The 25,605-nt window shown below is 41.5% G+C and overlaps 1 protein-coding gene across 1 annotated transcript in view; it reads right to left on the bottom strand.

The window, feature by feature from the left end:
- The window catches only part of CHN2 (chimerin 2), a 157,645-nt gene that overhangs the window by 14,489 nt on the left and 117,551 nt on the right, over positions 1 to 25,605 (bottom strand). Inside the window, exons 7-8 of the mRNA XM_005480903.4 lie at positions 8,220 to 8,297; positions 1,980 to 2,064 (exon numbers count right to left, since the gene is read on the bottom strand). Of these exons, the coding sequence (XP_005480960.1) occupies positions 1,980 to 2,064; positions 8,220 to 8,297 (163 nt within the window). The remainder of the gene's footprint in view (positions 1 to 1,979; positions 2,065 to 8,219; positions 8,298 to 25,605) is intronic.

Below are 25,605 nucleotides of genomic sequence, written 5' to 3'. Positions count from 1 at the left end.
AATTAAAATTGGCACAGTAGTGACTGTCTGTGGCTGGCTGTCCTGTGGCTTAGCACAGATCATGGTGAGAGAACCTCAGATTCACCTGAGCACTCCAGCAGGGACAGTGCTGTGCGCCAGCGTGCCTCCCTCCCCCTTCCACATTCCTGCAGTGTCACATTTTGGCTCGCTGTGCCACATCAGCAGACTCCCCATCCCTGGCTCATCACTTCACTGGTGACTAAGTGTCCCCTGTGGCTTAGCCTGTAGGTCAGCTTAGGCACATAAAATGCTGTGAAATGCGTGATGTAAAAAAGTGATTCATTTCACAAATAGTTCTTGGTGTCTTACTTCAGAGCCAAATACTGCCCTCGGTTGCACAGGTGGGTTTCTGTTAAACCACCACTGCTTCACCTCCATAAATTGAATTCTTCTAATAGATTCAAATATTCAGCCAAATGAATTTATAATCTTCAGTAAAGCAAACACCACCACCATGAGTTGCATTATCTTATATGACTCTGATTCCTTTTTTAATACCTTCCCAGTCATGCTCATCACTGATGACCCTTTGAGTTAATTTAACATTAAACTATTAAAAATGTAAACAGGACTATTACTTGCAGCATGTTTCAATATTATACTCTATAAAATATTAATCAAGGAAAATCATAAGCACACCTAAACATTTAATAGAATTGGGTAGGTTTTTGTGTGTTTCTCCATACAGTTATTACTGCATAATTCATTATTTGTGAAATCTAAACAAATGTGAGAAGCTGCAAATAGGATCCTGCCTGCATTGTGTTCAGTGCTGTTCTCCAGGCATGTGAAGTTAAATTTAAATGCATCTGTGTAGTTAAAGTTAAATGCTGGTAATTTTATCAGGGAGAGTATTATGTTTCCTACTAAATAAATATGCCTTTTCATAAGTTTAATATTTTATGTATGTGAACAAATACAGTGCTGTGCATTAGGGAGGTCAGGTTTTGCACACTTGTGTTTAAGATCAAATAGCTTGAAAAGCAAACTGCTATTCGTCTTTTTCATGTCCTTCTCAGATTCTTTGTGTTACCACTATTCACCTACAGTCTCACCTGAGACTACACTTATTAAAACTGTGCATTTGTGAAAGCTATTTTGGTCCTTCAAACTGTGATCTAAATTAATTTTAGGTAACAACCACCTCCTCTGCCTGTGAAAGGCAGATGTCGGGGTTGGATGTGTTTGGTGGCAGTCTGAGATCAGGAATGCCCAGAGGGCAGGGCAGGACGAGGTAAGAAAAACAATTTTTTGAAGTTATTTCAGATCTGCAGAAAGAAGTTATGAAAATCCATTTGTAATGCACCAAATACTAATTCACTTGCTGATTCCAAAAGCCCATGATGTGATGATTATTGCATTTTTGCACGATAATTGTTTTCCCCAAAAGAACAAACAAATTTAAAATAATTAGGCACTATTAAAATGCCAATACAGGCACCAGAAACTAATCCCTCTTGGAAAATGAATGTCATATTTTTTGTTTTTATCTTGATGTGGGACACTTCAGGCTTGCAGCAATGCATGGTATTTTTATGGGAAACAGGTGGCAGCAGTCTTTTTTGCAGACGAGGGCACTTCCCAGCAGTTGGTAGCAAAAAGAGGAGTTATGAAGCCTCGTTGCTGGCTGGCTTTGCCATTTCCAGTACTTGCATCTTAAGATATAAAAAAATCAGGGATAACTTAATCATAAACAACAAGTTTGAATGTATAGAGCAGGCACAGGCACAAGCAGGATCAAGGTACTAGGAGAGGATGTAACTCAGCAACAAAGGGCTGATGGCTTCATTTCTGAACCAGCTAACGAGGCAAATGAAAATGCTTTAAGTTCTATGGGAGGATTTCCTGCTTTGTTCTTTAAAGAAATCCCAGCCTTCCACTCCTGCAGGGAGTGCAGGCTGGGGTGGGACAGATGTCTGAGCATTTCAGGAGAGTGACAGGAGAGGTTGGAGCGCTACCTGAACACCGCACTCCCTGAGCGATGAGACCCCACATGAAGTTGGCGCAGTACTCACACCAGTGCGGACCTCGAAATGTATGGACCTGTAACACAAGTGGGGGTGGGGGAAAGAAATGGGGTCACTGGGAGGCAGATGGTCTGACAGATGGAGCAACTGAAATGGATAAACAACAGAAGACTCAGTAGGAGTAAATCTTTAGCACATAGTGCCCACATCCTTCCAACGTCTAGATGAAATAAACCATGGGAACAGAAATTTGCTTTGATCTTGAAGTTTATCTTTCAATAGGCTTAACATAGCAGAGAACCAGGCTGTGGATGACACTGAAAACAAATAATTTTTGCCTGCTGACATTCTAGCTATAGCAAAGGGGAGGAAACCAGGAGAAAAGTAAGTAAAACTAATAATCCAAAGAATTGTAGATAAAAGCACCCTACCCCAGTTTAGTAAGTAATTTGAACTCACATAGGAAAATTGTCAATAGAGTCTTTTTTCAGCAGATCAAACTTCATTTTGCTGCAGTCCACACACAAGTAAATAAAGAAGAATGAAATGATTTGTGTGCTGACAAAGCCCACATCTCCCCAGCCATGTTTTGCACACCACTGCTGCTTCCGCCACCGCTTTTCCAAAGGCTACAGCAGAAGATCTTTTTATTTAAGATGTGTATTCTGGTAAAGTAAGCATTTAATTTTCATTGAAATGAAGAGTAAATAGTGAGGTCTATGCCCCTGTGAATGGGCATGGTATGAGCTAGTTCTGGCCAGAGACTTAATTGAGCTTAACAAAACATAAATCATGCACAGTCTGGCTGCTAATGCATCCTTTCCTTCTCTCTGCTCTTGTTTACCCATTTGGGTGGATGGCTGAAAGGCCACTTCCACCCCTGGGATGGGAAAAGCTGCTCTTTGCTTTTCATAGAGTGAAAAAACAGTCATTGGCCTTTTTCAGATAAACTGTAAAGTTTTAGGCCAAGCGTTTTGCATGCTAATGTTTTTGCCTCATTTGTCTGCAGGATCACACCAACACAAGCCTGTACTCTTGAGTCCAGAAAGATGAAGTATTGTGATTTTAATACAGACTTCTCTTCCTGACTTTGAGATAAAAATGTGCCTGACTGCAAATGGCTCCTGACCAACTATTCACAGTAAAATAATTGTGTTAATAAACTTAAAGCAATAGTAGTTCTTCCTCCCTTTTGACAGTGAAAGATGAAAACTGGAATGTTTGACTTTTTGAGATGGTATTTTACCTCTCAGAAAAACACATATCTGTGAAACAAGACTTTGCAATAAAGTGAGATAGACATATTAATAGATATAGCCCCATACTTCTTTCCCATTTAATTTCATTTCATTTTGCAGAGTGGGTAGCATGAATTTCAGACACAGCTTTTTGTGGGGGTAAATGGCTGTATGTAACAGCTGATGACCTGAGTTTCAGTAACATGCACTATGCGACCTTCAGTGGATACAAAACTACAGATAAAACTAATTAAGCCTGCATCTTTATCATTTATAGACTGAAAGCCACATAATTAGTAGGTCTGCACCTGCACTTAATTGTGGGTGAAAATCATCTGCTGTGGGAAGATAACTAGCTGTGTCTTCTGCTTTGCAGCAGTTTACAAAAGCTAACCTTGTGAGAAGGGGTTGGAAGAGCTCAGCCAGGACTTTTAAAAATGCACCATTTCACAAATAAAGTCCATTTCAGTTGCTAGGATATTTGGGGCCTGCTTGTTCACTTTACATAAAGCTTATTTCAACTGATCTGGCTGAGGCTTATTTTGAAAATGGCAGCTGATTATTCCTTGATCTTTCCTGCCATTAATTGGAAAGTCATCAATGCTGACTGAGGGCTCCAATTGAGAAGTGCTGACAGCGCATCCTTCCCTTGTTCCATTCAGCTTGGTGGCCCTCAAAGGTTGAGTTCTCTTTATTCATTCACTCCAATTTTTCACGGATCCGCATTTTAGCTCAAATGGCAAGCCTCCAGCTGAAATACTCTGTGAAAAGCTAGTCTTGGTGGTTTCTGGCCAAGTTGAAAGAGGGAAACTAACTGAAAAAAAGAGAGAACTTCAAAAGTTTCTAGATGAAGGTGCAAAAATTCCCTTAAGATGCAGTTTTGAACTAAGTTTCTTATGGCTTGTCATTGATTTTAAAGAAATAATGGAGGAAGCCTGTTCTTAAGAACACAACATTTTGAATGGTAAAATGGGAATTTTTCCTGCAAGATTTGCCTCATTTCTGTTTCAAACAAGGAGACGTAAACAGCAAGTCACAGGTTTTTGAGATGGAGTTTTCGTTTTTGCCCCATCCTTTGTAATCACGTCATTACAGACTGGGCATAGATATTTTGGAACTATGATCTGGAACTATTTATTGCTGGTTCCTATCCCATCCTGAAGTCTTAGTAGACTTCTCTGTGTACACACAGACTTAAGCTGCCTGAGCTACAGTTGACACATAATTCAAACTTTTAAAAAGAATTTTCAGGGAACTATTTCCTAAAATAAGCCAACCCCCTGACGTTTCAGACTATACACTGTACTTTTCTTGTTCAGTCTTTCATCCTCCTCCAATGAAAATTCTCTTCTTACATTCACTGTCTCTTCTCTGCTGGACAATCTCACACAACACTACCCTGCATGCCTCTTCTTGTTGCCTTCCTGTTCTCTTTGCCCTTCACCTCCCCGGTGCCCTTGCTTTCAAATGGCACCTGCAGGTGCCACCGTATTCACTTCCAGTTTGTGTCTGAGTCATCTCCACAGAGGGGGAAACTCAGACCAAAGTTAAGGAATGCCAGTACAGTGGCAAACCAAAATAACGCTGTGAGCAATACTGCAGAAATGAACAAAAACAATTGTCTTGAATTGAAATGCTTTTTTTGTTTTTTAATTGATGTTATACAGTGTTGTTTCTGGGACAATTTTGGTTTTATGTGACTGGGTCTGAAGATGTTTCTATTTGCTTTCCAAGAAAATAAGGTTTTTTCAGACTTTTGCCTGAATACAGACACATTTAGACTCTTTTGTAGACTCCTGCTGAACCTGAGCCATTTGAAGGGAAGAAAAGCTGACTCTGCTGTTATTTTTGTTTAAATGAATGCACATAATCTTCATGATGTCTGTAAAAAATACTCCCCTCAAACCCTTTGTCTCTCAGCAGCAGTATTATCTGCAGCGCTTAACACAAGGAGAAATTTATCCCAGAGACCCCTCTCTCCTGGCAGATCTCCTGACTTGTCAGTAATCAGCTGCCTTCACTCTGGTAGCCTGCCTGCAAATGGGATCTGCCCATGCTACGGTGGCAAACAGGCACAGTATTGTGGAAAACGCACATTATTCAGCCGTATTTGCTCACTTAAAGCAGCACAGAAGCCCTCTCATGAATTCCCAGCCTAGAACAAAAAGTGTGGAGCATCCTCAAACTCCACGCTGCTACCCTCAGGCACGAGGCTGACCTCACCACCAGCTGGGACTCCACTGAAGTTGGCAGGTAAAGCACATCCGAAAGATGTGCTGGATCCGAACAGGAACAAGACACAAGAGCACTTTGGGATCCACTTAGGCTGACCCCCACAGAGCTTGAGAAATACCTCTGTGTTTTTCTAAACAGAACTTCAGAGATTTATTCCCTTTCCTGAGTTATGGTATGTCTGCACTGGCTTAGGCAAAGCTGTCCCGCCAGACAGACGCCAGCTCCAAACCTAAATTCATGTGACTGCAGGGTGTGCTCAAGATGAACACAGCTTAACAAATCAGCCTGGATACTAAATCTTTTTTTGTCCACTTGCCTTGAGTGTCTTGAAATTTGGAAGAGAGGTTGAATGAGAAAGCATGGACGGCACCAGAAGAGCATAAACCTGGTGCCCTCATACTCCAAACCTCAGTGCCACTTTTTAATTTTTGTATTAGCTTGGCAAGGATGGAGGGAGAGCCATCCTTGCTCTGAATCTGTGCATTTGTGCCTTGCACTTATTTCTTGCTTTTGTTCCTTCCCTCTTGCAGTAAGATCTTTGGTATAAGGCGTACAAAAGTCCCATCAGCTTAGCTAGCAATGTGCCCTTCATGTTTTAGATTCTTCGTGCTTAAAGGACAAAAAGCTAAAGAGTGCCTGTTTGTTCATGAAGAATTGCCTATGACAAGATATGAGGGACACTGTGACACATAACTTTTATCCCTAGAAACTGAGATAAATGATATAATGCACATCAGTATTCACCAAAAAATGGGGAAGACAACTTTTTGAATGTCTTCAAAATAGCATTGTCCTTCAGATAAACCCTGTATCATCATAGCCTGAGTGCTATCAAAAGCCATCAAGCATCTTGCCCCAAGACCCATAAAGCCATTCTTTCTTTTTAAAATTATTTCTTAACCCTTTTATGTAATGGATATGGAATATATTAAAATATTAACCTTGAGCCATGTTTTAAATTTAAATGTTCTGCTGTGAGTACACTATCCATATTTTTTGTTCAACAACTGGACATGTTCTAATACATTCCTTTGGAAAAGTAACTGAATTTTCATAGCAAACATATTTGTCCATTAAGCAAATGTAACACTTTTGATTGACCTTTCTGGACAATTATTTTTAAAATGTTTGTTCCCCAGGTCTGTTATCGCCTTTACGAGGATAGAACAATTATTTTCTGCTGTCAAATCTTTGAATACATATCTATTTTAATCATGTGGCTTTCCAGTTAAACTATGAGTCTTTTGAAACAGAAAGGAACAGAAACTGTACAACAGCTAGATTGTGCAAACACAAAGTTAACTGGGCACAGGTCCAATTATAAATCAAAGCCAAAACAGGGGAAATTTTGAAGAGGAAAGAATGCATGGGTCAGAGTGGAAAGAAGTCTCAGTCATGAGAAAATATTTTCTAGTTAAACTAAAATAGTTTTGATATTAAAATGATAATGAGGACAAAAACCAGAAAGAATGAAAGTTAGCTTAATCGAGCAAGAAAACACAGACTGTTTCCCCTATTTTCTTCAGGGCTGATCAAAGAGATAAATATTGACTTTCCTGTAGACTGGGTCAAGGAAGGGGAATGAGAAAAGGGATGCCATTATTTGCTTTGTTCACTAATATTAAATTATTGATTTGCCAACGACAGCAGAAGCACTGCAGAGGTTAGCAATGTCTGCACAGCAGAGTATGTAGAAAAATAAGAAGTGAAACTTTTTTGCTAAGTGAAATGATTTTGATCACTGCTTCTCCTTTTCTGACAGGCCCTAGATGAATATCAGAAAAGCCTTGTTCTGCTAATGAGTTGAGCTATTCTGACAGTGACCGAGATCAGCATCCTCAAGGAGCATTAGCTAAACTGATGTTTCAAAGCTGAGATATATTCCTTTCTTGTCTTGTTACTGCCCCTTATTCTTGATGCTCATTCCGATAAGCATCAAAATACAATTTGACAGCATAAGCTACGGTAACTGGCTGGCATGCTCTGAAACCAGCACAGTCCTTTTGGCAAAACATTTTAATACAAGCTGCCTGGAAGGTCCATTTCCAAAGCTGAGTCACTTCCCTGCTGCAGTCTGCCAGAGACAGCACTCGGGAAAAGAAACCCTAAGAATCTGATTTTGTATGTATAGACAGCAGCAAGATGATCCATTTAAACATCCCTGTGTTTGCCCAGTGATTTGTTTCAGTTTGACAAGCAAACACAAGCTCAAATCCTATAGCTCAGTGGGACTCTGAGAACATTTCCTTAGCATATGGTGGGGGAACAAAAGCTGGGAGACAATACTGACCACTGTGCTTTGCTTTATTGTTAGGAGCACCCGAGCTTTCTCAACTTCTTCTGAAATCAGAAATGGTGCAAAATGTTTGCTGGTAAAATCCTACTGGCTTCTGATAATAGCTGGATTTTGAAAAGGGACCTTTTTCTTACTTAAAAGTAGATACACTTAAGATGAAGGCAATAAATATGAAGTACATTGTTTCTGAATAAAAAAGAAAACTGAATCTGTGAAAAAGAGTTAAATTGCCAGTCAAGTAGTATAGTTAGCAGGAAAACCATTCTTTGGATTAAGAGCCTATGTAACAGCATACTAAGAAATCAGTTAATGGAACTTAAAGTAGAAAGAAAAATTAATTTTTCAACACTTTTCTTAGAGCTAGTATAAATAGGTGCATGCAAACCTCATCACAACAAAAAATAAAATATGAGGCATCTCAACAGGACTTTTAACCTGAAAACAATAGAAAGCTGTGCTTACCTTAAAATTGTGTGCTTTTTCATAGTTGAAGTGGTTGTCGTTCTGAGTTAAGGCTGCTCTTCTGACCAGGGAGGTGATCTGTGAATAGGCAAAGAGTTTCAGAGGTTGCCACAAAAGTGCCCCCTTGACTCCCACCTTCACCCCAAGGGCCACGGCCAGGAGCTCTTGGCGCTTCCTTCCTCGCTTGGACTTGTGAACAACAGCACAGTTTTTCTCATTTTCCAGCCACAGGTCCTCTGAGAACATCGTGCTGGGATCCCAAATCTTTTCCCTGTCTTCCTCGGCGCCGGGGAGCCTGACTGTAGTCAGCACGGTACAGTTTGTCCAAGTGCTTCTGATGTTAGACAGCAGATTTGAAGCAGCTGCAGCCCATTCTGCTGAGACCTCTGGCGTGTGACTTGAATGGGCCGTCTTGTGGGACGGAAGGAGCTTCTGCATCTGAATAAGTAACGGCCTGTGCCGTGCAGTTTCTTGAGGCAGATGTGAGCCTTGAACAATAGCTCGAATTCATACACTGAGCAGCCTCCCCCTCTGTTCTCCCCCAGAGGGGGTCTCCAGATAGGTGCTGCTGAAATACCGCCTGGGGGGCACACAGCTTTACAGCTGCACCCCCAAAGGCATCTCCAGGGACAGATCTCTCCTACTCTGCAGTGTGGTAAAAAATGAACAAACAAACAAAAAGCCCCTGGAAAGCCCACACTACCGAATCCGATGCTGCATCCAATTACACACAGACTCAGAGACTTATCAGCCAGCAGTCTGCATACTAGCAGATTAAGCCCTTAAAACCATGATGATTGTTTAATCTTACAGGGCAAAAAACCTTTCTATATTTTTTTTTTTTCGTTTTCCTATCCTGTACAAGGGAAAAAAAATACAGCAGCACTCCAAGCATTAATAGCACTTTTATGCCATGGTTTAAACTAAGCATTTTGTCAGTGTGCACTTGGTAGCACTGAGGTAGCTCACTGCCAGGGAAAGCTGAAAGCCCAGCTGGGACTATGTGGGCTTGGAGGCCCTGGAGCCCCGTGCAGCAGGAAAATCACATGGATAAGGCAGCAGGGGAGTTCACAAGGATGAAGGAGGCTCATATGCACAGCCCTGTTTGCAGAACAGGGTCTTCAAGGTGGCGAGAGTGCTGGTCCTTTGCTCTGGTTACCTGCATCTATACATTTTGAAGGGAATTGTTTTCTAGTTAAAGCCCAGGGACAGGAGGCCTGGGGACCCTGACCAGTAACAGCTTTCAGTGTTTGGACATATCATCCACTTTTTTACAGGCAGGTAGGTCTGTGTCCCAGGACATGGATGTCTGATGCTGAGCATCTGCTGAGAAGCACATCCAGTGCCCCGTCCCCACTGGCTCCTTCTCCCCAGCTCCCTTCCTCTACTCCTTTACTAAGTATTCCAATTCCCTATCCATAAGAGGAGGGTAGGAGTTACCTGCTTGGCAGAGCACTGTGAGATTGAAGTCTAGAGGTGTGCCTGATGCTCAAAGTGCTGGGATAGGGCAGAGTGGGGAGTTGCCAGTGCTACTGGGAAAACTGCCTATTTGAACTGGAGACACTAAAGACCACATCAGCCTTTTACAGTCTGCCCCACTTCAACTAACCCAGAAAATTTGTGAATTAAATATTTAATTCACTTACATTAACTTGTGAAGTTGACCTTGCATCTATTTTTTTAGTCTGCTTTTACCTCAGGCTGAAAAGTCAGGAGGTTCATCTAATTCACTTACTAACCCCTCTACCACACAGACTGCCTGTGCTTAGTAAAAGTGATGCTCTGCTGATTTGAAAGCCCATGGGGACAGATGGTTGTCCCTCAGCAACATCAGGCTGTGCAATTTCAGAGAGTACCCTATTAGGGTTTTCAAGAAGTTGTGCAACCTGCAAAATCAGCTTCTCACTCATAAAACCCTGCACTTATTTCTATATATAGCACATTTAATTCCTTTCTTTTTCAGGTAACTCACAACAGCACTTTTTACACACTTCCATATTCCAAAGCTTCTGCTTCCCAGATGGGAGGACTTCCACACAAACCCTCTGCTCCCTGAGCAGTTGCTGCCCATTCAGCCTTTCCCTGGGGCTTGGCACTGCTATCTGACCACTGGTGACAACGGGCTGTGGATGCATGCATGAACATTGCTCTGCCTGCAGGAAATCCCTGCTGCTCTTCCATATGTCCTCTTGTAGTGAGTCCCAGGTTCTGCTAGCTTGGGATCTTTATCTGCTTTCCAGCAGATGAGGCTGACCAAAGCTGCCCAGCTTTTTCTCCATGTGTTTCAAGAGGTAGAAAGTACTGCTTTTTGCCAGCAGCAATGGCATCAGTTTGGGCCATCACAAAGGAAACCTTGGAGTTGCTCAAAGTTCTTACCACATTTCAGTTTCTTTCCTCAATGCCATTTAAAATGTATTTATATTTATCAGAAAGAAAACCCCTGAACTAGCTCTGGGTTGTCAGACACCTCTGAAACTACAGACTCTAAATCCCCCACATGTACATAAGCTACTTTTTCTCTAACTTCCAGCATAACACATCCAAAGTCAGAGAGAGGTCGGTTTCCTAATAATGCTCTAATATTTGCATTTATGTCACTAGACTGATAAAAATCCCATTATATAACCAATATTTTTTACATAACATGGCAGATTTGATACTCAAGTGACAGGCTTATGATGATACATCTTGGAATTTCAATTTATTAGACTATTTTTGGAATATCAGAGTGTCATCCTGGGATCAGACATACAGACATATTTAATGGAAACTCTGAGTGTTCACACAGAAGCATTAAACTTAATAGACTTGAGGGAGGAAAACTCAGCCAAACCGGTTCATACGACTAAGGCAGAGCATTATTTACTGTTTATCATATATGAAATTTTATTTATCCCCTGGGAATCTGCCTTGCTTGGGCCCTGTTTAGACAGTTGTTCAGGGGGATTCATTGCAGACACAGGATGTGCACACAAGGCCAGCAGTGACTGCATCCTCTTAAGGAGCTTAATCAAAGCCCCACAGGTTTGGTGTCTAAATGGTGCTGCAAACCTCAGACAAGCTGGACCACACATACAACCACTTCCTTCTCTAAATACAGTGCAAACTTCAGCAATGACGAATTCTCAGCTGCAATCAGTTCCTGATACCACAGGCTCGAGCCAGTGCTCTTCTTTTATCTGCTTTCTTTTTCCTAATACAAAATTGGCTGCACATGGTGTCAACTCATTCAAACTGCATATATTGATCAACTTAGTGAGTTAGCCTGCAGCTAAAGAGGAGAAGGCCACTGGCTAAGAATATTACTGCTGGTTGTCACTGAATGTGAAGCCAGTGAAGGCTGGCAGGCGAATATGGGTTATCTGTGTTTTCAGATCACAGAATTTCTGCCTAAAGTATATTTTTAGTTTACTAGTCTCTTTGTAAAACAGATGTGCTGTATAGGAAATGGGGCATCTAGAGACAAATAAATGTCACCGAACCAGAATAAGAAAGTTAAGGGGCGGAGCAGGGGGGAAGAGGGCGACAACTCAGCTGTTGCACCATTTCCAGCGCGCCTCCGCAGCATGAGCTGAACCACACCATTGTCTCTGCCCCAAATACTGGCATCTTGTTTGCTAACAAAGGCCTCGGGCGCAGGAAAGAGCAAATTGAAGTATGAGAAGCTTTTGGTTGTGTACATGTGGTATGATTTCTCTTGCAGTCGTGTGGGCAGCACAGAGGACTTGCTGGAAGCAAGTTGTAGGGGAACTCTGCCTGCTGCCCTGCTTGTCTGTGCCAGCTCCAACGGGATGGGAAGAGACACTGTGGGAGGGGTGGCTCCTCTCCCTGAGCTGCCACCATGCCAGACTGTGGCTGGCAGGCAAGGGAGATCAGGCAGCACATCCCTGGCTTGCTGCTCTGCCTGCAGAAGCACACAGCTGGGGGGAAAAGGAAAAGCACGGGCACGTCTCTTCGGATGACACCACAAGAGAAATGGAGGTTTCTCCATGATGAGGAGCTGTGACAAATCCATGACTGAACTCTAACTAAATACACTTAACTCTGCACATAGATACAGTCATAGGTCAAAGAGAGGCCTGTTTCCTTGCAGGCACGGCACGCTGGGTTATCTGCCAGACAGATTATGTTTGCTCAATCGCAAACACGTGGTGGAGATGACACACGGAGCAGGAATCTTGCAGCTATTGGGTTTTTCCTAGTTTTCTCCCACAGAGCTCTTCCCACGATGAACTCAGAAGTCGTCAAAGAAACCTTTTAGCAAATCTCAAATCTCTTAGTAGGACACAGGGCACAGAGGGGAAATGGTGCTGGAGGCCAGTCAGCCAAAGGCCTTTGCCATACCACAGTCCCACTGGTCCGTGCCTCCCACTGCCATGGCACTGTGAGCTGCCATTGAAAGGCTTCTTGTGCTGCTGAAACAGTAGGAGGAAACAAGCTCCAAGCAGAAAACATGCTGAACACAAAGACAAGCACAATGCCTGAAGAGTGGTGTTTGCCAACCTGATCTCACAAACCCCACTTTCCTAAGAAACCCTCTCTCCCGTGGGAAGGCTCCCAGTGCCAGTTAGGTGAGCAGAGGTTGCACAGGTGAGCAGGGAGATCCACAACATGTGGCCAGGGGCTAGGGAAGAAATCAGATTGCACAGCTACTGGGCTGCTGCTGCTCTCTGGTTTGCCTCTTCCCCACCCCAACCCAAAAGTCTCTTGTTTCCAGCAGAAATTTCCTTTCAAGGTGAATTGTCATTCAGTAAATGGAACACTGTTAATAAAAACAAAACAAAACAAAACAAAACAAAACAAAACCCAAAAAACAAACAAACAAAAAAACAAACAAACAAAAAAACCCCAATGGCCTTTTTTTTATGGATTAACATTTATCCATAGTTTTGATTTTTACTACTCGGAATTTCAACTTTCTTTTTTTTAAATAACCACCAGTACCTCTGAAAATTATGACTGAGCAGCTGTCAACAACATGCATAATTGTTTAGACAGCAGACTTACCTACACTGGGCTCTTGCTCTGGAGAACCTGGTTGCACTTCCACCACCACCATTCACACCTATCTTTTGCAGATAATCCACAGCAAAAGAAACTGTTTGTTTAAAACAGTTGATTATCTTGGAAGACTTCCAAAGTATATGCTCTGATGTTAAAAGTAATTAAAATTGTAATACTCATACATGTCCTAAACTGATGTGATTGATTATTTATTAGCATCTTAGCAACCAGCTGTCATTTATATGCACTGATTTCTGACCATGTATGTATTCAGTCCATTCCTCCACAGATAAAAATATAATTTACCTGCAGCAAATGGAAATATAATCTCCCTTAGACGCCAGATCTCCTTTCTAAATCCTCCTCAAACAGATTTTTCTGTATGAATCATTTTCTGTATAATTATTTTTCTCAAAACAATGCAGTCAACCAAACAATACAACAGCCAAAGGTGAAATAGTGTATAATCAGGAAGGCACTAGTGAGACTATTATTAAAAATAATAGTTGCTGTAAGCTTCTTATGGTGTATTAATAAACTATTGTCTATTTTGGAATGACAACTGGAGATCAAATTAAGTGGTATGCAATTACATAGCCATCTCCAATTAAAAAATAGTGAGTGGATTAAAAGATTCTATGTTGTCAGGCAATTCTACCACTGAATGCATTAGTTTGTGTGATTTACTATCCACCTTTGTATTCAGTATATCTGAAATAGTATTTTGATTTCTTATTTTTGCCAACTATAATAAATAGGCATTGTGTTACAAATACTATGTCAGTATCATGGAAAAATTAGTGCAGAACTGAGGAAAGGACCTAGGCACAGTATAAACTACCACAGCAATTCCCTCAAATAACCCTGTAGAGATTAACATGGTAACAGCAGGTCTAGCCTATTTATTGTCTCGACTTCCTTTCCTCCCACTCTCTCCTTTATCCTTTCCAATCCATCTCCATACTTGTCAAGGTTATTAATGACATTGTCCTGGTCAAGTTCATGATCCTCTCCTCTGGGCTTAAGTTCTAACCCATTCATGACCAAAATGGTAGAGAGAGAAGAGGCATGAGGACTAAGTGGGGCAGATGAGGGCAGAACTGCACACCACGGTCACTGCTGCTGCTGAGCTGGAAGAGAAACACCAGCTCTCCACAGAGCACCAGCCCCCACAGGGCTGCCAGGAGCTGCTTCACCTGCAAAGAGGGTTTTGCTCGGGGAAACTGCACTGGATTGATTTCTGAATACCTCTTGTTCCCTCTGGGGATACAACGCACATAACTGACTGGATTTTCCTGCCTGCACCGTCTGTCAATGAGTACTGTTATCACACGTAGTATAGATCAATGTCTATCCATGATAACATCTGGCCTGCGGGCAAATGAAAATTCAAGCATGATATTTATCCTGATATTTGCGAAATATTGGCAGTGATCTTGTTATTTTGTCAATGATGATGGTATTTTTTTGACAACAGTACTAACACAGTATTTGTCTAACAAATAGACATTTAGGAAGAGGAAGGATGGATGGATGGATGGATGGATGGATGCAGAGCAGGTGTCTAATCTAAAATAGTAACATGTTCTTGCTTCATAAACAGAGGAGAAAAACAGAAACTTCCAGACAGTGATTCATTGTCTTCTATGAGAGGTCAAGTCTAAAATGGATGAGCTTGAATTGCCTTCTTGCAGGTCCTGTATGGATCACACAGGAAAACTGATGGCTCTCGTAGAAACAGAAGATTTACTATATAATATTCAAAATTAGGTAAAATCAATATCTCTCTGTACTATTTTCTGTCTCTATTCTTCTGTTAGCTATTCAATTTCAGAATAAATTAAGGAATAATTGATGTTATCAGCCTCAACCATATCTATATGTAATGATAGATTAACAACTGTACTTTGTTTTGTTTATCAATACTCCCTATACTTCAGACTGGCTAAGACTCAAGCTCAGGAAACATGGAATATTCAGCTCACTACATCATTTGTTAAACAGCTGCATGCAACTTCATAGGTTTATCTGGGCTCATTGAATGAACTTTTTCAAGAATTGTAACTATAGAAGGAAGAGTATATTAATACAGATTTCTCACACTGGCTGGGTAGGTAGCCAGTATTTTGACATCTCACCCACAGAGGAAATAGCCTAACAACAAAATGAGCTTAATATGACATACAATGGCCTCAATGAGTTAAGAAGGAAGTGACTCATGCTGTCTGCAATATATGGGACAGTTAGTAAAGAGACGGAGATTTAAAAAAATAACCTAAACATTACAGTTTTTATCCAGATCCACTGGGCAGTGGATGCTGGCTCAGCACCATGTAAGCCATACCCCTATACAACCTGCCCATATTTTTACATTTTCACCATGAAGCTCTTGCTTTCTAAAGAAACAGTACTTTGTTTAGGAGAGCCAGCCTGCCATTGATTAAAACCATCATTGTCCTGCAAGGAGACTGCAGAGCTTGAACCAGAGCCAAACCCACTGGGCTGCCACAAAGAAGTGGAGAAGTTAATGCTCTTACTTCCCTGTCTGGGGAGAGGCAGGGAGACAAGAACGTCTGTTCTGAGAAAGACAAGTCCTGTGAGGGCAGGACAGTGCCCTTGAAAGGATGTGATAAGTGGAAAAGATGGCAAAAGGTCTGGAGATGCCACTGCAATAGCGGACCCGCCCTTGGGGCTTCCAGGCTTGCTCATGCAGGGTTGTCCTTGGCCATAGCTGCTTAATGGAGCTAGCTGATGTCATGCTCAAACACAGGGCTAGACTAAGGACCATGTTTTGTGAGACTGCATTAAGTCTGTGTAATATCAGCTTTTCAATAAGTCCCAGTGCTGTACAGATGTTGTACAGTGGGCACAAGGTTTGGATGTTTGACCTTGTGCCTCATTATGCTCCCGAATGTACACACAGCACCCTCCACAAACACCTACACCCTCACTTTTGGTATAATTCTCATTTCTCTGTCTCAAACACTACTACACCCTACAGCCAGGTATTATCCCAAAGAAACATCATAACTGTCTATCTTCTCCATACACAGTGAAACCTAACACCACAAAAATAAACACAATACAGAAAACAGAAGTTATAAAGTTCTTCTGTTTCTCATTTTGACTTCTGATACTATATGTTAATGACAATAAAATTGTCTTGCAGTGTGATCAACTCAGCCTTTCAGCACATGCTCTGCACTGAAACCTATACAGCACAGTCAGAGTGCCTGCTCTTATAGAGAAGAAAAATCTGCCCCTCCTGGGATTATGGTAAAATGTGGAGAAAAACAGGCTTCATGAATGTTTCCCAGAAACAACAGTGGGACAGGAATGGTATTTATGTCTGGAGCCACGAACTGCTCGGCAGAGCCAGCAGATCTCTGGAGGAGCTGTAAAGCAATGCTGATGGGCTGCCAGAATGTAAAGCATGCTGTGGCAGTCCCAGGAACCAACAGCAGCGCCCCAAGTTTTGCCCTAGCTTAAGACAGCTTGAAACAAGAGACTTTATTGTGGGTTAAATAGAGATTTATGCAGCCTGGAAGGGAACGAATAATTTGTGAACCAGTGATTCATGAACTGGTGATCACATTGTCTAAAAAACTGGCAATCTGTAAAATTCTTCCTGGACAATTCTTCGGGAACAAATTCTCAATGGTGTGATGGTCTGCTCATTTAGCACTCACAGGGAAATGGGAATGATAAACAATTTGAGGGGGGGACGACAATGCCAACATCAGCATCAAGTGGCAAACAGGATTTTTCTCTAGTTTTGGTGGTTTCTTGGTGGTGTGAAGGAACTCTAAATCTTCAGTCTCCAACTTAATTCACATGACTGAATTTCACTGCTGCTCAGCAGTCATGGCACCTTCAGATAAACTACACAGTACAATGACCTAGTCATGTGTTTTCCATCATTAGTAATATTTCTGTCTCCTTTTACTGCAGCATCTTGTGACTTTTTCCCATTAAAAAAGCATAAACTCGGTAGACAATGTAAGGTGAAAGGACTTATTCATGCCATTTAGGAAACAAAGTAGGCAATTAGCAATTAAGAACACAACATGCTTTCAGGTTGAAAGAATACTTTTTAACAAGCTTGAACCAAAAGCCCTTAACCAGATGAAAAAGGGAGAAATGCTAGTTTTATAAAAATGCTGTGGTTTATGATCGTGAACTTTCATTTCAGCATTCTTTATCAATTGCATTGCAAAAAACCAAAGAGAGCAATAGGGAACCATTGTCCACATGCATAAATGAAACTGTGGCTTGGAGAAGATCACTGCTCTTGGTGATGGCCCCCCATGGCTGTCTGAGAGCTTGTCTGAGCTCACTTGTACCTCCATGAATGCCCCAGGACATGTGCTCCTGAGACAGGAGCACACAGTGTTTACAGCTTACCTGTTTGTGAAATATGTGCTTCTGTCCCATCACCTTTAAGCAATACCATCAACCCTGGTGGTGACAGTGTCAAAGCCCAGCTGTCATCCCAATAGAAGTGGTAAGGCTGTATGGTTCCTGGTATTTCTCTGGCTTCAAAAATGTGTGTTTGTTTAGAAACAGGGAAGGAGTTCATGCAGAAAAAAGTGATGTGGGGTTAAAGAAAAGACAGAAGGCTCTGAACTCAGCCAGGTTCACTTACCTTTTTCACTATATGCCTGGACTTTGCCCCAGGAATCTGTTATGTTCCTCCTTGTTATATAAGAAGGAACCCTATAACTTACACTTGTATCAGTTTCTGTTCTGAAATGGACCCAGCACACAAGAGAAGAGTTGGGACAGGGCTGGCACCATGTATGGCAAAGCAGAAAGGCACCTGCAGGAATGGGTAATTTCATGCTATGGGATATGAACCCTCCTCCAGCTCCTTCCAGCTCACCTTGCAGAAAAAGCTGCTCTAAGCATAACTAACTTCCTCTTCTCATAGATGAGGTTTTGAGCACCTTGGCCCTTGTTCAGCTTCCCTTTTCTCACAAAGCAGCAAGGGAACTCCTGTGTGCCACAGACTGCACATGAAAAGCACGGTTCACTGTGCTTTTAGAAGAGCATGTTATAGGACATGCAAACCACTTGAAATCACACTCTTTGAACTTGCAGAAAGTACCAGAATGTATCCAAGCTGTTTTATTTTCCCCTCAAAAGAATTGTTGTGTGTCATGGTTGCTTTGCCCTCTGCTTGAAGCTGGCTTTGTTACTCCATTACTCCTTGGGTAAGCAGCGGCACAGCTATCCTTGAAAACACATAGGCATTCCCATGGCCACTGGAGAAACACTCAGACAAAGGCTGACCCCACTTCTCTGCTAGTGAATGAACACACAAAGGCTGTATAATCCTAGTTTCATTTTTCTGTACAGGTGTCTTTTGACCCTGATAGCCTTATAACCCCTCTGACCTGCAGCCACTGCCCTCTGGTATGAAGCAGAGGCTTTTGTTGCTGATGGCACACCGTGCACAGCTGCTTCCACCATTGTCTGGAGAGGGACAGATGGCTGTTCTCAGCACAAAAGGAGATTAAAAAAAACCTGAGGGAATGACATCACTCTCCAGCCTGCAATCTAATTCATGGGACCTGTGGGGCTACCAGTGGCATGGCCTAACACTCCAGTTCACTCAGGCCACAGACAAGGAAAAAGTTTGCATTTTGCAGACTAAAAGACATTTAAAAATATATACAGTTGCCAACACTCTGATACTTATACTCTTGAACAGTTTTCAGTTAATCTGAATATATACTATCCTATCAGCAGCAGCACTTCTAAAGTACTCTGAAAGCAAGATTGTCACAATACTCTACTTCTATCCATGGCTGTAGCTGAATTGCAGTAACTTGGTTTAAAGCTTATTTATTTTATTTCACTTGTGATGAGGAGACCATAAAATGTAGCTGGGGAAACATAATACAGAGTAAATGATTTTCACCATTAGGTCCAGTCCTGCTATAACACTTCGTAGCTAGAAGATTTAATCTGTATCTCATAGACCCATTTAAGTCAATTGAACAGAAAAAAAATCCCCAAAAAAAGTGCAAAGCATTAGTTCTGGAAGTAGTGAGCTTTGTTGTCACTTTTCTGCCTTGAATTCAGCTCCAGATGCATGAAATCCCTGAATTCTCATTTTTGTGATCATCACACACAAAAGGTATTTATCTGAATTTGTTTATTATCTTAAGCACTTATTATCTTATTATCTTGGTTACTGTTTGGGAGATGGGAATTTGGCCTCACTCTATGTGTGGTGCTTGGTGCCATCTGCACCAATGTTTTTCTCCAGAGGAAAGATTTTTGCTTTGCACCAGATGTCTCATTGAAGACACTTGTCAAAGTGGCCACGTTAGCTGCTACCACCCTCTTTATGCTACTGGCAGGCAGCAGGAATGCTGCCACGTGAAGGTGAAGCCATTCCACAAAGAACATAAAGAATAAAAAGCTCATTCCAGGTGGGTTTTTGGTCTTACTTTTTGTTTTGTTTTTCCCTGAAAGGAAAGAAAGCAAGCAATTTCTTCTTTCCTTGAGTGTCTGGGAACATCAGGGATGCACTCCTCCATGCAGCCTGAGCTGGGGCTGTGACCATCACCTGACAGTGCCCTGGCACAGCTCCTGCTTCAGCCCCAGAGTCAGGCTCAGGCCTGAGGAAGGTTTTGCTCCTAAGTACTGACCAGCATCTGTGGGAGACATCACTTTGCTTGTGGTTCTGCTCAAAGAACCCAGCAGGGCCTTTTCTGGGTGTAACCACGCAGAGTAAGGTTCAGGTTATTCCCTTGGGCACAGCTGTGCAAACCAGCTGGGAGACTCCTGCAGCAAAGCTGTGGCTTTCAGTAGTTTGCACAGCTGTGCCCAAGGGAATAGGAGCACAGAAAACCATGATGTTGATGAGACAAGAGAGTAACAGCTCCCATCCAAATACACTCTGAGTTTTACTGTCTCAGCAATGCTGATGGCAACACCAGCACAGAGCCTCAAACCAACAGTATGTTACACAGCTTTCACTGTCATTAATTCAGAGTAGACAGCAAACCACAGAGGTGGACCAGAGGTGATGAGTAAGAAGAGTGATGATTCATTTGCTTCATCAAGTACTATCATGTTTTATTTGCTAATCTGAAGAGTAGAACATCTTATCAGCCAGCATGCTTGAACTCGGGGGTGAATCTTTCAGGGAAACAGTTTTTGTTGCAGAACATCTGACTCATCAGACCAGGGACTTTGCATAGGGAAGTTCTGACCAAGAGCCAAATTATGGGGTTTTTTTTTAAATGTGGAAACACTAGGGTTTGAAGTATTTTAAAAAACAGTTTTCTGTTTCCAGTTTGAAATGTTTTGCTAAAAGAGGTTAATAAAAGATTAAAGGTAGTTGGAACAGCTTCAGTTAATCAAACTTTTTCTGTCTTTATCCTGCCTCCTCAGTGATTGGTCATGAAAAGCTGAGTTTTACTTTCATTGCAAATCAGACAGAAGTAAAAAAAAGAGCAGAAATTACCCATTACAATTCTCCACTACATGCTCTGATAAAAGCTAGTTTCAAAGGTGATCTTCTAATGATGACTGCTAAGCAAGTTGTATTCCGCTGTATGAGCTCAATACAGAGACACAAAGGCTTTACATTAATTTTCTTTCTGTTAATCAGTTGTTCCCCTGGGCTCTTTTAATCTGCGGTGACAGAGTCAATATCGCCGAGAACGCCTTTTCTGCTATTAAAACAGAAGGCACCTATTGAAATACTTTATAATTTCAAGCAGAAAAGAATCTCATTCTCCTAGTTGAAGAAAGCAGTAACAAAAGACTCATGTCCTAGAAGGCTGATGTGAAGCATGGCCATCTTCCGCTTTCATTTTTGCTCTCTGGGGATTTCCAATGGAAAAACAGACTGAGCCCAGCCAGCAAGGTACAGGGACACACCACAGCCAGGCTGAGGGATGAGAAGTGCTCCTGAAGGAATGCCTTGGCAAGGCTCTCAGCTGTTTGCAAAGTATCACACTTCAGTCCCTGTGGAGGGGCCAGACACACTTAATATAGAAGCATTAACAAAGAATTTACTCAGCCAGGACCAGACAATCCAGCATTTTAAACCTGGAGTTCACAAAAACCAGATAAAAACTTGCCAGAGCACAAGAAAACTGAAATCAGGCTTTACTGCACTGAGACAAAACCATAACTCCATGCACGTCCTTATGGGTACATCCTAATTGCCTTCATTTATATTACATCAATTTCCAAAATATGTTTTTTATTTCCACATTAAAAATAACAGCTCATTGGTTCTACATTTGAAAAATAAGCGGAGAACTTTATTGTTCACTCAAAAAACCTTAGTTAATTAATGTCTTAAATGCATTTTCACTTTATTTTTAAGCCATTTAATCTTTCAGAAGTTTAACAAGGTGGTTTACTATTGCTGCAATACAGGGAGATTTCATTAAATGACCCGCCATCTTCTGTCAACAGTCATTATGATTGCATGCTGCCCTTGTTTTACCTTAATTTACAGCAATTTTTTGCTCCTTGCCAACATGGGTTCCTAGTAATATCACAGACTGGCATGGGTAGCAAGCCAGTTGCTTCCATTTTCCCTGTGCTCATTTTTTTTCATTTGCATCCCACTTTCACAGCCATCAGTGCTGCATGGTACTTGCATGGCATCAGACCTGGATACTTTCCTGATGTGTAGAACAAGCTCTTCCCAGCTGAAGTTTTTTTCTGGTTTCTTACTAATCTTCATTAATTCCAGCAGTGGCAAAATGTTGGGAAGAGAAAGGTTCAATTTCAGGCAACAATTCACAAATCACCTGAAGCTTGATAGGTTTAAGCCTTTTAAGCCTTAACATGCTGAATTTGATTGCAAACCAAGAGGCAAACCGTGCCCCACAACTCGCGTGCGCCCCTTGCTCTGCAATGCACGAGGCACCGCAGAGGCTCTCGCTCCAGCTCTGGTTTCTGGCTTGGCTTTCAGGAACAAGCAGCTGTAGCAGCAATGGGGCAGGCTGCAGGCTGTGGTGCCAATTAATGCTCCTAGAGGACACAGCTGCAATCACCAAGTAGCTGCAAGGCAGAAAAATGAGTGCCCTTACTAGATAACACTGCCAGAAGTGCTGAAGAGGAGCAGAGGGTGCAGCAATACCTCAGCTGCAGGCTCCAGTAACACACCACAGACAAGCCTTGGGACCTGAAGGAACTGTGACCCTCAAGAGACTTCCAGGTGGCTTCACCACATCACCCAGATTCAGCTACAAGTTTTCTAGAACTTTCCTGTGCCACTGACTTCCACATTGTGGCCTCCATCTGCAAGATGCAAATCAGCCATTTGTGGGTGAGATAAAGCCCTGTCCTAGGGAGGTCCCAGGACAAAGGACCAACAGCTGGAAATAAACAAGTGGTTGCTCTCAGCTAACAAAAAAGCCACTAAAAAGCAATTATAACTGTTACCCCTGACAAATGTTTGCATTGACAGTGTGATCAGTGATGGGTTCAGCAGTTTGAAAAACAGACATATTTACTGAAGAGTTAGGAACCATCCAAGTATCAGCTGTCTACACCAAGACAATAAGGAACAGGTACTGGGTTTTGGCAGGGTGCAAAGGAAAGGGACAAGGATGGGGAAGCATCACCTCTTAAAACCATAGCAGTCAGTGCTAAGCACCAAATGAGATTAGAAGAACCTTGGAGATCAGTCAGAGATAAGGAGATTAGCTCTTGGTTTCACACAGACCAGTGTCACAGAAATTTAACCTGCAAGTGAAGAAGAACAGTGGCAATCCTGGCAGATTTTTCCATATCTGAAAAACATCATCTAAGCAATTAGAAAGTTGTCCTGAGCAGACAGAATAATGTCTAAAACATTCCTTCAAAACTACAGTGTCAAAGACAACTAACAACAACAGTTCTTTTGTTTTCTACTTTTGTACAATAAAATGTTCCACTTGGAAGGAAGAAGAATTCAGTGAATGTTCAGTCAAGACTCTTCTGCAGTTCAGCACCAGCTCTAAACAGTCATCTCTGCCTTGTCATTTTGACAGACTTCTACTTTGTATACTTTTCACCTTCTGCTTCCTGCCCTAGTGTAATTGCCTTTCTCAGATTAGTAATGGGCCATCCATCCTACTGAACACATTTGGGCCACTATTTTCAATGCAGTTTTACACATGCTATACACAACATCAATATTTCCATGATTTCCTGTTCACATTCAGCTGAGATGACTCTGGACCCATAACCTCATGAAGCATTAAATGAGAAAAATATTTTCTGAACTAATTCAGATTGTAAACTTCCATTTTTATTAGCTAAGATGTCTGGAACCACTACTACACATTAAGCCATTGCCTAGAGAAACTTATTTTTTTAGAAAAAAAGGCCATCTGCAGTTACTTTTATGATAATTCATGCAGTAAATTGAGTGATTAGACTCTGCATTTACAGAAGTACTTAGCTGTATGCTTTAGCAATACTGCAGTTTACAGAGATTTATACTTACAGAAGCCCTTTAGGACAGGATCCCAGAGTAAGAATTCTCCTTTGTTTGGTAAATCTGTACAGTCTCACTATTTATTGCTAACAAGAAGTGTCATCATATTTACCATCAGCAAATCTTCTAAAGTCTGCAAATTATCAAGTAGCTGCACGGCTAATTTATAAAACTCATTACTCTTTTAAATTGTCACTACGTGTTAAAACATCCTACAATGGAGAGCATTGACTCTGACACCCAATTTCCCTCAGTTCATCCTCGGGTAAGACTCCAATTGACTGGACAGACTCTGTACTTTTCAGCAGTGTTTATTATTTGCATTGCAACAGTGCACAGAAGCTCCAGCCTTTGAGCAGGTGAAGGCAACAGCGAGGGGTACAAACACAGAAACATTCCCTGCCCTGCAGAGCTTACACTCTAGAGCTGCCCCACCTTCAGAACAAGCACTTTTCTTTTTCACACAAGAAAAAAACATGAAATGAAATATAACCACAAGACACTTAAGGCTTTAAAGAAGAATTTTCAAATATCAGATCAAGGAGTCAATAGTAAATTAGTAGAGTATTTTAAAAGTGCACTATATGTAATACCCCAAGTAATAAAGTTCTTGTCTCTGCTTAAGTGCTGAATTCCTGACTAAAATGCAAATGAAGAAGAGGACAGAAGTCGAAATCCCATTTTAATTCAAAGGTTGTTCTCCTTGCTGTCCCTGTTGTGCCCAGAATAACCAGATCCCTTATTTCTTCAGGGAATAAAACAGTATAAGTTTAAGAGAGAATGTGTATAACAATGGCTAGTCAATCTATTCAATGTTTATAAGAATCCAGAGTTCTCCCTGAGTATTATCATGGGATGTAGATTATTTTATAACCTGATACTGCATTTTGTAATTCCTGACAAACTGCAATCTGCCCAAGGATCCTGCTATTGCAAAACCCTGCAGTCCACATCACATACACAACAAAACTATTTTTAGAAAATCTACTGAAAAATCATATGTCATTTAGTTCAAAATGATCCTCTCTTAGACTTTCCATTCAAATACATCTTTAAAATAACTTTGTAACTTTATAAATAGACTGCAAACTAAAACATTTAGGAGCCAAGAAATACCAAAGCTAAGAACTATCTGAAGAATTCCCCCCCTGCCCTTCTGGGCACAACAGAAATCTTACCTACTTACAGACAACATATTTTGTCTAATTTGGTGTGTATGTATCTATATATACACACACAGAGATATACATATATATGTGTGTATGTACTCACAGAGTCTGTCATTCCATGAACATAATAGGAAAAGGCAAATATTAATATAAAGGTGTTGTGGATTAACATGATGTTTTATCCTACTGTGAAGGGACTAGATTTGGCTGAAAAGCATGGGGTTTGTTCTCTGTGAAACTTCTTGTATTTCTTCCAAAATTTCCAACTCCAGGGGAAGTGGTGGGGTTTTGATGGAAGGAGTCTTCTGGCAAAAAATGTCCCAGTTTCAGGTCTGCTGTGCCTGGGGAAGGTCTGCCAGCCAGACTGTGGTTTGGGTTCTCAGCTTAATGGCAGACTGCCTAAGGCCTAGGGATCATTAGCTTTCAACATAATTAGCCCATCTATCAGGCAGATTAAACTGAGGCTCAGGACACCCACAGAAATCCAAGGAAGTAGTGAGGTGTGAATGCAGAGGGTGGAGGTGTGATGTGTGAATACATATGGTCACTTGGACTCAGCAAAGTTTTGTTTTTTCCTGAAAAATCTTTTGACTGAAACATTTCAGGCTCAAATATACATTTTCTAAAAAAATAATAAAAATCCCCCTAAGGATTGCTGGAAAACTTCCAAATATCTCTAACCTGTACTCCTGCTGAAGGAGATAGTGCTTACTGGAAGAACCAGGACTAATTTAATGAGCAGTGGGCCTAC

This window comes from Zonotrichia albicollis, chromosome 1 (assembly GCF_047830755.1).
Source record: "Zonotrichia albicollis isolate bZonAlb1 chromosome 1, bZonAlb1.hap1, whole genome shotgun sequence".
Lineage (NCBI taxonomy): Eukaryota > Metazoa > Chordata > Aves > Passeriformes > Passerellidae > Zonotrichia > Zonotrichia albicollis.
The sequence above is the reverse complement of the archived record's forward strand: the minus strand, read 5'-3'. Positions and strand labels throughout refer to the sequence as shown.